The sequence below is a fragment of the Protopterus annectens genome, chromosome 11.part0, assembly GCF_019279795.1.
Source record: "Protopterus annectens isolate FY-2018-M chromosome 11.part0, PAN1.0, whole genome shotgun sequence".
Classification (NCBI taxonomy): Eukaryota; Metazoa; Chordata; order Ceratodontiformes; family Protopteridae; genus Protopterus; species Protopterus annectens.
In genome coordinates, this window is record NC_056745.1 from 664,157,427 (window position 1) to 664,169,618 (window position 12,192).

The 12,192-nt window shown below is 40.7% G+C and overlaps 1 protein-coding gene across 5 annotated transcripts in view; it reads right to left on the reverse strand.

Moving 5' to 3' along the window:
* FGD4 (FYVE, RhoGEF and PH domain containing 4) overlaps window positions 1-12,192 on the reverse strand; it is a 1,935,878-nt gene that overhangs the window by 98,440 nt on the left and 1,825,246 nt on the right. For all 5 annotated transcript variants that reach the window (XM_044088116.1, XM_044088113.1, XM_044088111.1 and 2 more), the window contains one exon: window positions 7,091-7,180. In XM_044088116.1, the coding sequence (XP_043944051.1) occupies window positions 7,091-7,180 (90 nt within the window). The remainder of the gene's footprint in view (window positions 1-7,090; window positions 7,181-12,192) is intronic.

Sequence of the window (12,192 nt, forward strand, 5' to 3'; positions counted from 1 at the left end):
TGATACTCAACTGATCATTCCACCACTGTAACTCTTATCTAATGAAGGGCAGCACTGGCAACTGGGAGTCCAAGGAATGTAGAAACTGGGTCCAACAATTGCGGACATACCTTTGAATTTGTCTCATATGAAGATGGTAAAGTGGTATCACGGGCACCATCAGTTCAAGAATTTTTAGGAATTCTCCAGCTGAGATGACATTCCTCTTGGGGAATTCCAGAAACACCGTCTGGTACAACAGGACCTTGTCTTCACCTGAAAGGATATTCTTTAGTTGGAGTCGAAGCACCCCAGAAAGACAAATTTTTGTAAAGGTGTCCAAACAAGACTTTTAGAGGTTCAACTTGAACCCTAGATGGCAGAATAAGGTCAAGACCTTCTCTAGTGATTCCAAACAACTGGATGCAGACTCTGCACAGATTAACAAGTCATCCAAGTATGGAAAGACGGGAACACCCTGAGTCTGGCAGTATGCCACTACATGAGCAAGGCATTCATTTGGTGAACCCTTGCAGTTCAGTGAATACCCAAAGGGCAATAAAGAAAACTTCTGAAGTGATTGGCAATGGGGATATGTTGACAGGCATCCTTCAAGTCCAGGGTCAGCATGAAGCAGCTGTCTAGCAATAATGGAAACACTGTCTGCCAAGTTAGCATCTTGAAGTTGGGGAACTAAACAAAGGTATTCAGAAAAGAAAGGTCCAACACTGGCCTTTATGAGTTCTCTGTTTGGCAAGCAAAACAATTCTTGAGTAGAAACTTCTAGTTCTTTCCAAAGGAGGGACTCATTCTATGACCCCAACATTCACTGGGGAATAGGAGGGGAAAACAAAGTCTGGTCCAGGAGCTCGGCCTCCCCCCCGAATGAAGGTGGGTGGTATTTTCACTGCCATCTGTAAAACCTATGCCAACAATGTTTAGTACCGGTTTGCCAGAAGCCACCTTGTTGAGGGCCAACTTACGAAATGGGAGGATTGATAATGATGGGGTGCCACACCTTAGCACAGTTCAGTTTGGTGTATTTGTCATCCTGCTGTTTCCTTTTATTGCCTTGGTTCTTGTTTGGCTAGAACTTCTGTTTATTAGGCCACTGAAAGTTATTTTTCTTAAAGGAAGAGAACTTGGGAATATGGAACATTTTCGACACTCCTTGCATCAATTTACCTCTACAATCTCAGTGTTCAAGGATCTGATTAGCTACTGTACCAAGCACACAATGAGACTCAAGAGGAGCATAAAAAAAATCTAATTTATTAGCTGAACGGAAAAATTCTGGGAGTGCAACCAAGCATACATCATAATCACAACTGACAATGCTTCATTTCTAAAATTGTATAAGCCCCCTACAAGTCACTTTTTATGGCACGTTTCGACACCTTAGAAACATTGGAGAATATCTGTAACATAGACCTTTTGCTCTATTAGGCAGAGATACAGAAAACTTGTATAAAGTGTACATACATCTCAACACAAACTTTGACATAAAACAATAGCAAGTTAAACACTTTAAAAGCTATCATGCTGGACTGCTCCAGCTTTTCCTGAGATTCTAGCCACATGCTTAGTTTATCTTGAAGGACTGAGTTAGAGGACGACTTGGTCTCCTTATTACCAAGTGTAGCTGTGGGCACTGAAGCAGGGTCCACAGACAAAGGGATGTAGAGGCCAGGTAAGGCCAAGCATACTCTACATTTCACAAACTTTCTTAGGCACAGCCTCAATAAAGAGAAGAGAACAGAGTTGCAAGGTTTCTTGAAGACATTCTCCAACACTGGGATTAATGGAGGAAAGCTCTCAATTTCTGGGGCCTCATCCTTCAAGACATCATAAACCTTGCTACTGCTGGGGGAGTTGGAGATTGTTCCCAGTTCAATACATTTCTAAATCTAGTCAATTTTCGGGTAAATGAAGACTGCTTGGGTACTTGTACCTGTATGTCAACAGAGGAACTTGACTGATCTGACTCAGACAGGACAGAGTTCTCAGACATGCAAGCTCCTTCAAAAGGAGGATTCTTAGCAGACTGATCAGTGGTGAAAGTGCCACTGTTACTCATAACCCTGGTTCATAGTCAACTGCTTGAATAATGGATCTAGCCATAGCTATCATCTCAGGTGAAAATTCAGTGACAGAATGCTGTCCCTCTATCCCCCTACCTGTTAGGATTTCTGTCTGTTTTTGGCACTACACTAGTGGAAAAATCCCCTGGGGGTGGGGGAGTATCACAACTGGCAAAAGATTCTGCACCCCTGCCTTTCCCTGTACTTACAGGGACTGGCTCCCCCACACCTGTAGCAGGTAATGGTACAGCCCCAGAGGATGTCTGACCCTCATGTCATGCACAGCTGCGGTAGTACTCCCACCAATTAAAGCAAAACCAAACTCCATGCACGTACGCCAAGGTGCACGCACCAAAAGGAACCAAAATACAATATATGACCAGCAGTCAGTTACCAAAATACAAGACCAGCACTCAGTTGACCAAAATACAATATGCGACCAGCACTCAGTTGACCAAAATACAATATACGACCAGCACTCAGTTGACCAAAATACAATATATGACCAGCACTCAGCTGACCAAAAAAAAATTATTGACCAGCATTCAATCCTTTTATGCATAATGTAGTTCATTTTAAGGCTTCTAATTTTATTCCTCCCATGAACAAATGTGTAGCAGCCTTTCAAAGGAATGTTCTTAAGGATTTACATTTTGATTTTTATTATGGCTTTCCCCATCATAACTATCTTTCTCATTCTCAGCGGTTAGCCTTACAAACTTTGCAAACCAATAAAAATATTGTTAATCAGGCTGATAAAGGAGGGATGGTGGTAGTGTGGGATTGGGATATGTATTTGAGAGAAGCATATATCCAACTGTTGAACAAGAGTTTTTATCAGAAAATGGTACTGGATCCTACCTTGAAGTTCAAACATGATTTAGATCTTTTTTTAAAACTAGTTTTGAAGGAAGGCATTACAATGAAGGAAGTTGTATACCAACTAAGAATTGTAGATCTCCACCCACAATGTTTTTATACGTTACCTAAAGATGCCCACTGCCCTCACCCTGGTAGACCTATTGTGTCAGGTCATGGTTCTTTGACAGAACCTTTGTCTGCCTTTCTAACAGTTTATTTGAAACCTTTATTGGCAGGGGTTCAATCAAGAATACAGGATACCACTCAATTTCTAAATATATTTTACAAGAGGCACACTTACAGGATGATTTGGGAGAAATTCCATGGCTATCTAAAACTGGGATACCGTATTATCTGACAAGAGGTTGTCAGAATTGATTCTGTCCTGTTGTCTTTTTGTGATATTATATCAATGGCAGTAACAAAACTATAGGTGGTTATCCCAATCATTATAAGGAGGGAATTTTGGTTGGGTTAAATAGACAACATTCTACTGTACACCATTAGAGGGTTATCCATGTGGAAAATTTTCAGCTTGTAAAGTGTTTTTTTTTAAGACAAAACAGTTTTCCTCTGCCAATACTTTTTGCATTTTTGTTATTCTTTCTTTGAATACATGCTCATCGGAGTGGGTTATCCATCTACTTACTTGTGGATGTTCTGCCTTTTATGTAGGCAAAACATCCCAACAATTTAAAACACGGGTTTTTGCGCATATTAGATACTAAAAATTGAATATAAGCATGTAATCAAACATTCTATAGCTAGTTTTAGATTTACTGCCATTGATATATCTTTCAGTGGTTTCAACAAATTGAGATGGCAGCATATTTTAAGTAAAAAGGAACAAAGCTGGATTGTCAGATTAAGGGCTTTATTTCTGCCCAGTTTGAACTAGATGATTTGATTAGTCTAGGTACTGATTTTGGGATGGAAATGAGTACATTTATACATATTTAAATGTGCTGATTTATATTAAACAAGATTTATAGTTATGTGTGTTGCACTGATGAAGGCTTATGCTAAAACCAGTCTGCTGCTGTTCTTTCAATTGGAACAAGGTTTCAGAATAAAGCAAAATACGTCAACTGAGTGTTTGTCATATATTGTATTGTAGCATGACCACCCCAATTGACATGCAGGTAACAGAAGATGAGAAGTCCAATAGCCTGTCTGAAAGCCAAGGCTACTGCAGAATTAGAAGCTGTAAGCTGAGGCATATTTTTTGATTTATTCGGTATTTACATATTCTCGCAACCAGATTTTTGTGGTTGCGAAATTCGCATAGTTCAAGTGCTTAGAACACTTTTGACACTTTCTGCCTGCTATTTCACATCCTTACTAAGGAAGACTAACTTGGGCTTACATTCAGGAAGAAAAATGATTGCACAATTCTTCTTCCTGTTTAGCGTGCATTACACACGCAACGCTTCAATTCTCAGGGCTACTGTCTCACTGACGAAAGAAGTAGCTAAAGTACTGAATGCATTAACGTCTGAAGTCAGGATAGAAACTGGGATGGGAACTTAAAGGGTAAAGCTGACTTTTCATAGTAACTGCCCAGTCTACAAACGTTTTAATTCTGTCATAATGTTACAATATTTAGTAAGGTTCACATATGTTTGTACATTTACAGTTCATGTGGAAATTAGATAACAGCACACATGCTGGCAGTAAAGTACATGTCATGTTAATAAAACCCTGTCAATAACAGATAATGCATTAACGTCTGAACTCACAAATCACACTTTAAGGGGAACTGGAAGGATGAAGCTTACTTTGGGTAATAAGTTTGCATTGTAAAAGTGGTCTAATTCTGTGAAAATGTTTGCATTTTTACTGAAGTTCACATATAAGTTAATGCACAAATGAGACAGTTCCACAAATGCTGGCAGTAAAGTGCAGGCAGCCACAGCAACACTAACTTTTTCTGTTGCATTGATAACCCTTAATGTGGTCAAAATCAAACAAACATTATTTTTTTCAAGTTATAATCCTGCCTAAACAAACTTCACTGTTTGAAAGAAAAGACAATTCCTGACATTTCTACAACACTAACCATCAGATTTGAACATTAGCAAGCAAGTGATATTATCGTGAAAATCTGGTTGCGATAATATGTAAGTACCACTTATTCTTTAATTTTTTTTAGGTGGGAGGAGTGTCTGAGTCTATCAACTAAAGGGACAAGAAACTAGCCAGCTCAATGCCAAATACTGGCTGCAGGGTCAGCCCAGTATGAAGACAGACAAATACCACTACTCTCCCTCTAAATAGCAAAATAAAGACCATTCCATTAGGGATACTATTCTGAACATTGCAGAAAAATGCATGCATAAAAGTATCCTGATTTCCTGATTTTGTAAAAAAGTGGATAAAGCCTCAAATGGTATTATACAAGAAATAAATAATAAACTGATGAAAAATTCCTGACAGAAATGTTTAACATACAAAATGGTGCCAACAGCCAACTGGTTTATTTCTCTAGGGTTACTATTCTAAATACTGCACTAAATAAAATGACTAAATAACACAAGCACAAAAGATATTCAAAAAAGCACCCTGATTTTGTAAGAAGAGTTATTTTCAGTCATAATGAATGGCTATAGCCTAAAACCATATTAGACAAGAAATAAATCATACACTGATGAAAAATTCCTGTCAGAAATGTTTCACAAACAAAAGGGTGCCAAAATCACAATGCAGTAATCCTACTCAATTACCTCTAATAATCATAACCCCAAAGAAAAAAAAATACAATATTAGCAAGTGTTCCTGTCAAAACTTCAGAATGAAGCTTTTAATCAACAGCTCTTACTGTGCTAGTCAAAGTAAAAACAGAAGTGTATACATTTCTAATCAGAAAAAAAACATCAAAGTAGCACAATACAGTATAAAATGTACCTAGAGTTAGTCTAGAACCCAAAGCCTTCTAATTTTTAATGATAATAATAACAAAATCATCATCATCTTTTGGCTGTTCCCGTTAGGAGTTGCCACAGCAGATCACCTGTTTCCATTTCTTCCTGTCCTCTGCATCTTGCTCTGTCACACCAACCACCTGCATGTTCTCTCTCACCATATCCATAAACCTTATTTTAGGCCTTCCTCTTTTCCTGTTACCTGGTAGCTTCATCCTTAGCATCTTTTTCCCAATATACTCAGCATCCCTCCTCAGCACATGTCCAAACCAACGTAATCTTGCCTCTCTGGCTTTGTCTCCAAACCTTCCAACCTGGGCTGACCCTCTAATATACTTATTCCTAATCCTGTCCACCCTCATCACACCCAGTGCAAATTTTAACATCTTTAACTCTGCCACATCAAGCTCTAACTCCTGCCTTTTTGTCCATGCCACTGTCTCCAACTCATATAACATAGCTGGTCTTGCTACCCTCTTGTAGATCTTCCCTTTCACTCTTACTGGTACTCGTCTGTCACAAATCACTCCTGACACTCTTCTCCACCCATAATAATAATAATAATAATAATCTTGTTTGTTAAACAGGTAGGTCCACCGGACAAACAGTCCTTTTTCAGGGGTGAGCCAGGCGCAATAACTGGTTAAGTGACTAGCTCAAGTTCCTACAGCAGACAAATGTGGGCTGAGGGAATAAAACAACATGCTACGGGAACTATAGCTCCCAACTTTAAGCTTTGTGCCAACTGCAAGGTCTTTCAAGCATTAGAGAAGAGGATGCTACCAGATTATTTTGTAAACATTTTTGTGGTTCTTGAATTCAAATATCTACTGAATGACTACATCAGCATATTTTTGAAACTAAGATTAACAAGTGACAAAGTGCTGTGATAATGACAGACTAGATATGTAATATATATTAAACTTTTAAAAACAGAATTGGGTCGATATATTTTAACGTTAATGAAATATAAAATACCCACTGTAAATAAATGAAAAAAACAAAACTGTAAGAACTGATGTTCTGTCATACTGATTTTAGTCCCTCATCAACAGACTAATGTTTCTGCTGTTACAGTATCCCCATTTACTTAACAGTTCTCACTTTAGGTGGAAGGGAGGCAACTTCCAATAAAGTGCATTCATAATACAACTGTTAAACTGTATATGCACTTAATACAGTTACATGTTTTCCAACAGGAAAAATGTTAAAAATGTGACATGACTTGATATTAAATTTTCAGCTTACCGAAACCTCAGCAGGTAGCTCCTCCAAGTCCTTTCCCATTTTGAATGATTCATTCTTCTGATCAAAAACATCTATTGTTTCACGGAAAGCCTGTCACAAGTTAAACACATTATTGATGTTACTGTAGCACACACTTTAAGGTTACATCTGCACTTCATTCAGGCAGTCAGCAAAAAGTTACTTCTCACTTAATTTTAAGATAAAAAGATATGGCTTCCATAAATTCCATGAAGACTACAAAATGGGCTATCAGCAATTTAACAATATATAACCAGCAAATTTGTCCTGAAAACATGCTTCATTGATCAGTGCCTCAGTCTCTGTTACTAACAAAGACATCCAAAGTCTCTAATGTCTTACCATCACTTTCAACTTATTTATACAGAAAGTACAGTTGTGTAAAATCTTACCATAACGGTAGAAGTCCTTGCCCTCACCACTGCAGTATTACTTACAAATGAGATTCCCTGCCATGAAACCCACTGTCCAGCCAGTTTACCAAAGTCTACCGTTGCATTAAGGTACACTGAACTTCACCTGCATACTCCTTGCATGGAGTAGGGCATAAAGGTGACGCTCAGGCATACCATCTTCAGAAATGATTGCCCCAGTAGGAACAGCAGTCCAAAGAAAACCAAGGAGAACCTGCACATCCAGGAAGGAAAAAAAAGACCAGGGGGATGGAGGGAGGGATTGAATACTGCAGAGGTGAAGGCAAGGACATTTACCGTTACGGTAAGATTTTACACAACTGTATTAAGTCCTTACATTCACTGCTGCAGTATTCCTTATAAATGGGAGAGTGTCAAAGCTCAAGAAGAAACTTGGGAGGCGGAAGCAGCAGAGCCCTCCAAGAAGCCATGAAGAATGGCAGCAGCAAAACCAGCTCTGGCCCTGGAGATACCATCCAACTGGTAATGTTTGGTAAACAGAAGTCCAGGTAGCAGCTTCAAGAATAGAATTAGCATCTAAGCCTTTGAAAAAAGCACCAGGAGAAGCCACAGCTCTAGTGGAATAAGCTTTTACAGGTCAAAGGAAGGCTCTCATTGAGAGGGTGCTGCATAACTTAGATGTACATACACAGCTCAGATTTTATTTGGATTAAACTAAAGCTATCAGAAAATCTGACCAGTTATTTGTTTCCTTTCATCCAAGGTCTTTAGGTTTGACTGTTTCCAAGCAAACTATTTCCACTTGGATTTCAAAGGCTATTTCCTTTTGTTACAATTTCATGGCGAGAGCCTTCCTTTGACCTGTTGAATTTTGAACAGGACTCTCAGAAGGAGAGGAAGGGGAGGGAATGCATAAAGAAACATCCACTTCCAAGAAAAGGACATCTACCTTTCATACCAGAGGACCTGGGACTCTGGCACAAAACAGAGGAAGTTGTCTGTTCAGAGGAGAGGCAAAGAGGTCTAATTGACGAGTACCCCACTGGTGAACAATGTCCAGAAACACATCCCTGTGAAGCACCCATTTGTGGGATTGAGTGAAGGACCTGTTCAGATTGTCTGCCACAACATTCCAATCTGAAGGAATGTAAACTGCCTGAAGAGTCACTTGATATTGAACAGCCAGATCCCATACCAGAAGTGCCACTGGCAAAGACGGTAAGATCTCGTACGCCCCTGTTTGCGGACATACCATGACTGTGGTATTGTCTGTGAATACCTTGAGAGGCCCTGGAGATAAGAGAGGATGAAAGGCTTGAAGAGTCAGCATAAGAGCCTGCATCTCTTTGATGTTCACATGCTCCTTCCGCTGACAAAGTGACCACACCCCCTGAACCCTCAGGGAGCCAAACACTGCTCCCCATCACACATCTGAAGCGTCTGTAAACAGATACTGAGAGGGAAGAGAAGGCTGAAAAGGGAGCTGTGGATTCAGAGATAACTGGTGAATCCACCACAGAAGTTCTTTCTTGAGACACAGGAGAAGAGGAGCAAGAAAGTCTAGAAGATGTGCATGCTGAAGCCACACCGACTTCAGAAACCACTAGAACTTCCTCATGTGGAGCTTGGACAGAAGGAGCATTGGAATAGTGGAAGCCATGAACCCCAAAGATCTCAGAAACTCCTTGGCTGTAATGGAGGCTAGGGGAAGAAGAGTTTGAAAGAAAGAAATGAAAGTTAATGCTTTTGGAGGAGATAGGGATGCCAGCATTGGCATTGGCATGGTTTGAAACCTGCAACCCAGAAAGATATGACCCTGAGAAAGAGTCAGGGAAGACTTTTTGAAGTTTATTATGAACCCCAGGCTCTACAGAAGAGAAATGGTAAAATCAAGATTTTGCAAAACAACAAGAGAAGGCGCTTGAATCAGCAGGTCATCCAAATAAGGAAAGATTTGGATCCCTTGAAACCTGAAAAAGGCAATCACAGGAGCGAGGAATTTGGTAAACACCCTTGGGGCAGTAGAAAGGCCAAAGCACGGAACTTAAAATGCCAGGAAGGAACAGATAAATGCAAAAATCTCCTGAAAATACGATGGATCAGAATATGGAGATAAGCATCCTTGAGGTCCAGAGACACAAGAAAGACCTGAGGGAGCAAGAGAGGAAAAAGGGACTGAAGGGACAACATCCAAAAGGAAGGGACCTTCAAAAAGGTGTTTAGATGGGAGAGGTCTAGAATAGGTCTCCAAGTACCTTCTTTTCTGGGCATTAGAAACATTCTTGAATAAAACCTTTTCCCCCTTTGGGACACAGACAACTCTTGAATAGTATCCTGAGACAAGAGTTCTCAAAGAACCTCTGGGAAAAAAGGAAGTTGCTCCAGAGGAGGCTGAGGAAGACCCATAAAAGGAGGGCAGGAAATCCAGACCATGAAATACCCTTGCCTAATGATTGACAGAACCCAAGAATCCTGGGTGATTTGGAGCCAAAGAGAAAGGTGAAGAGAAAGAGGAATATGGCTGGGAACGGGTGGGATAGTTGGACAGCACCTGGTTTGTCACGAAAGAAAGGCTTAAGAATCCCTGCAGTCTTACTGGCCTTACCAGGAGGAGTCCATTTACTACCCTTTTTACCTTTAGGATGATGAGACTGCCTACAAACAAAGGTTGGCTTAGAAGGGGAGTTTCACTGAAATTTAGGCACAGGAGAAACAAAGACATGATTAAGCTCCTCTAAAGCCTTCCCTTTGAAATTTAGGCACAGGAGAAACAAAGACATGATTAAGCTGCTGTAAAGCCTTCCCTTTGTCCTAAAGAGACTTAAACCAGTAGCTGCTTCACTAAGCAAGAGAGTATTATCCAGAGGAGCATCCATCAACTTAGCCATAATATCATCTGGCAAAGGGTGATGTCAAAGCCATGAATATCTCCTCAGAACCAAACCAGAAACAGCAGCCCTAGAAGAGGCATCTGCTGCATGATAACTACATTTGATAGAATGATGAACTACCCAAGAGGAAGTCCCATGCAAGGAAAGAGCAGAAGATTTACTCTCAGAGTCTGGAAGATCAGAAATAATCTGACAAGCCTGAGAAAGAAGAGCCAAGACAAACCTAGAGAGATGGGTCTGATAATTAATAGCCCTAAAAGCTAGGGTAGCCAAAGTATAAACATTCTTACCCAGCCTATCCATGGTTTTACTGTCTTTGTCAGAAGGCAGTAACTTGGACAAAGGACGCAACTGAGATGGCTTATCAGAGGCTACAGACACCACAGAGGGATCAGCAGCAGGACATTTAAATAAAAAGGAACAATCCTCAGGCACCCTATAAAACTTATCAAACTTCCTAGGAGCATCCTGGGCTTTAGAGGCTGTGGAAAAAAAAAATCCAATAAAGCAGGCAAGACAGAAGGAATGGCCGCAGGCTTAGGAGATTCCATCTTCAGTAACTCATAGTACCTCTTATGGATATCCGAAACCTGGGCACAATCCCACTTAAAAAATTCCAACATCCTAGAGACTGTGTCCCCAAAGGAAATTTCCTCAGAAGGGTTATCTACAGTATGAGAATCCTGCTCCTCAGACCCCATAGTCTAAAGGAGAAGGAATCTGGGTAGAAAAAGCAAGTGAATCATCATCAGAATCCACCTCAGAAGAATGCAATCCTCTGGGCCTCTTAGGGGAAGAGGAGGACCCAGGAGGAGTAGGAACTGAAACCTCTTGAGGAGGCCACAACGACAGTAAAGCCTTAAATAACCCCCAAGTAAAGGCCTGCTACTCACTTTGTGGATCCCTAGGAGCAGAAGAAGCATGATTAGTTTTCTGTTTCTTTTTTAAGGGGACAGCCATCCTAGAAACTTGAGAAGGCCCAGATTCAGGTCAGGATTCTACAACTGCAGTAGGAACCTCTTCTCTAAAGAGAAACTGCAGAACCCCTCTAGACCCCTCAGAAAGAGTCAACCATGGTTCCCTCAACACCAGACACAGATGCCTGCAAAGCCTTGTCAGACATGTTGCCTGCCAGATCCTCATCGGCTTCCAACCCAGACATAATAGAAGAATCTGACAAAACAACCAGGTGAGCCTATGGGTTCATAATAACCTCAGGAGAAACTCCCAGCAGAGGCTGGACAGCAGAATATTCCAGTCTTACCTGATGCACCTGCTTCTTCCCTGACGGCTGACCCTCGAGGCAGGAAGTTCCATCCATAGTATCTGCAGCTGAAGCTTAAGATGCTGGTGTTCAAGATACAAAGAAAGGGAAGAAAGGCTACTATGAAGAGTTTTGGGGACAAACGCCTGACAAATTGAACAAGACGTATGGTCGTGAGCAGCACCTAGGCAAAAAAGACAATTATTGTGGCAGTCTTTATGGGGAATCAGTCTCCCACACTGGCATTCACCCTTCCTGGATGACATTAACCCCAAACAGCAGAAAAACAAAACAGAAAAATTAACCAAAAACCCAACTGGGTACTTACCTGAGCTGTGAGGACTCCAGCAAACAGGAGTAAGCACAGGAAAGTCAACAAACAGAAAAACGAGAGGAAAAGAAAAAAGGATGGAGATAACAGACCGATGGTTAAAACAGTGTTCGGACTGGCAGCAAAAAAGTTCTGAGGATGGTATGCTGACCATCACCTTTATGCCCTAACCCATGCAAGGAGTGTGCAGGTGACATTCAGTGTACCTTAAAGTAATGGTAGAC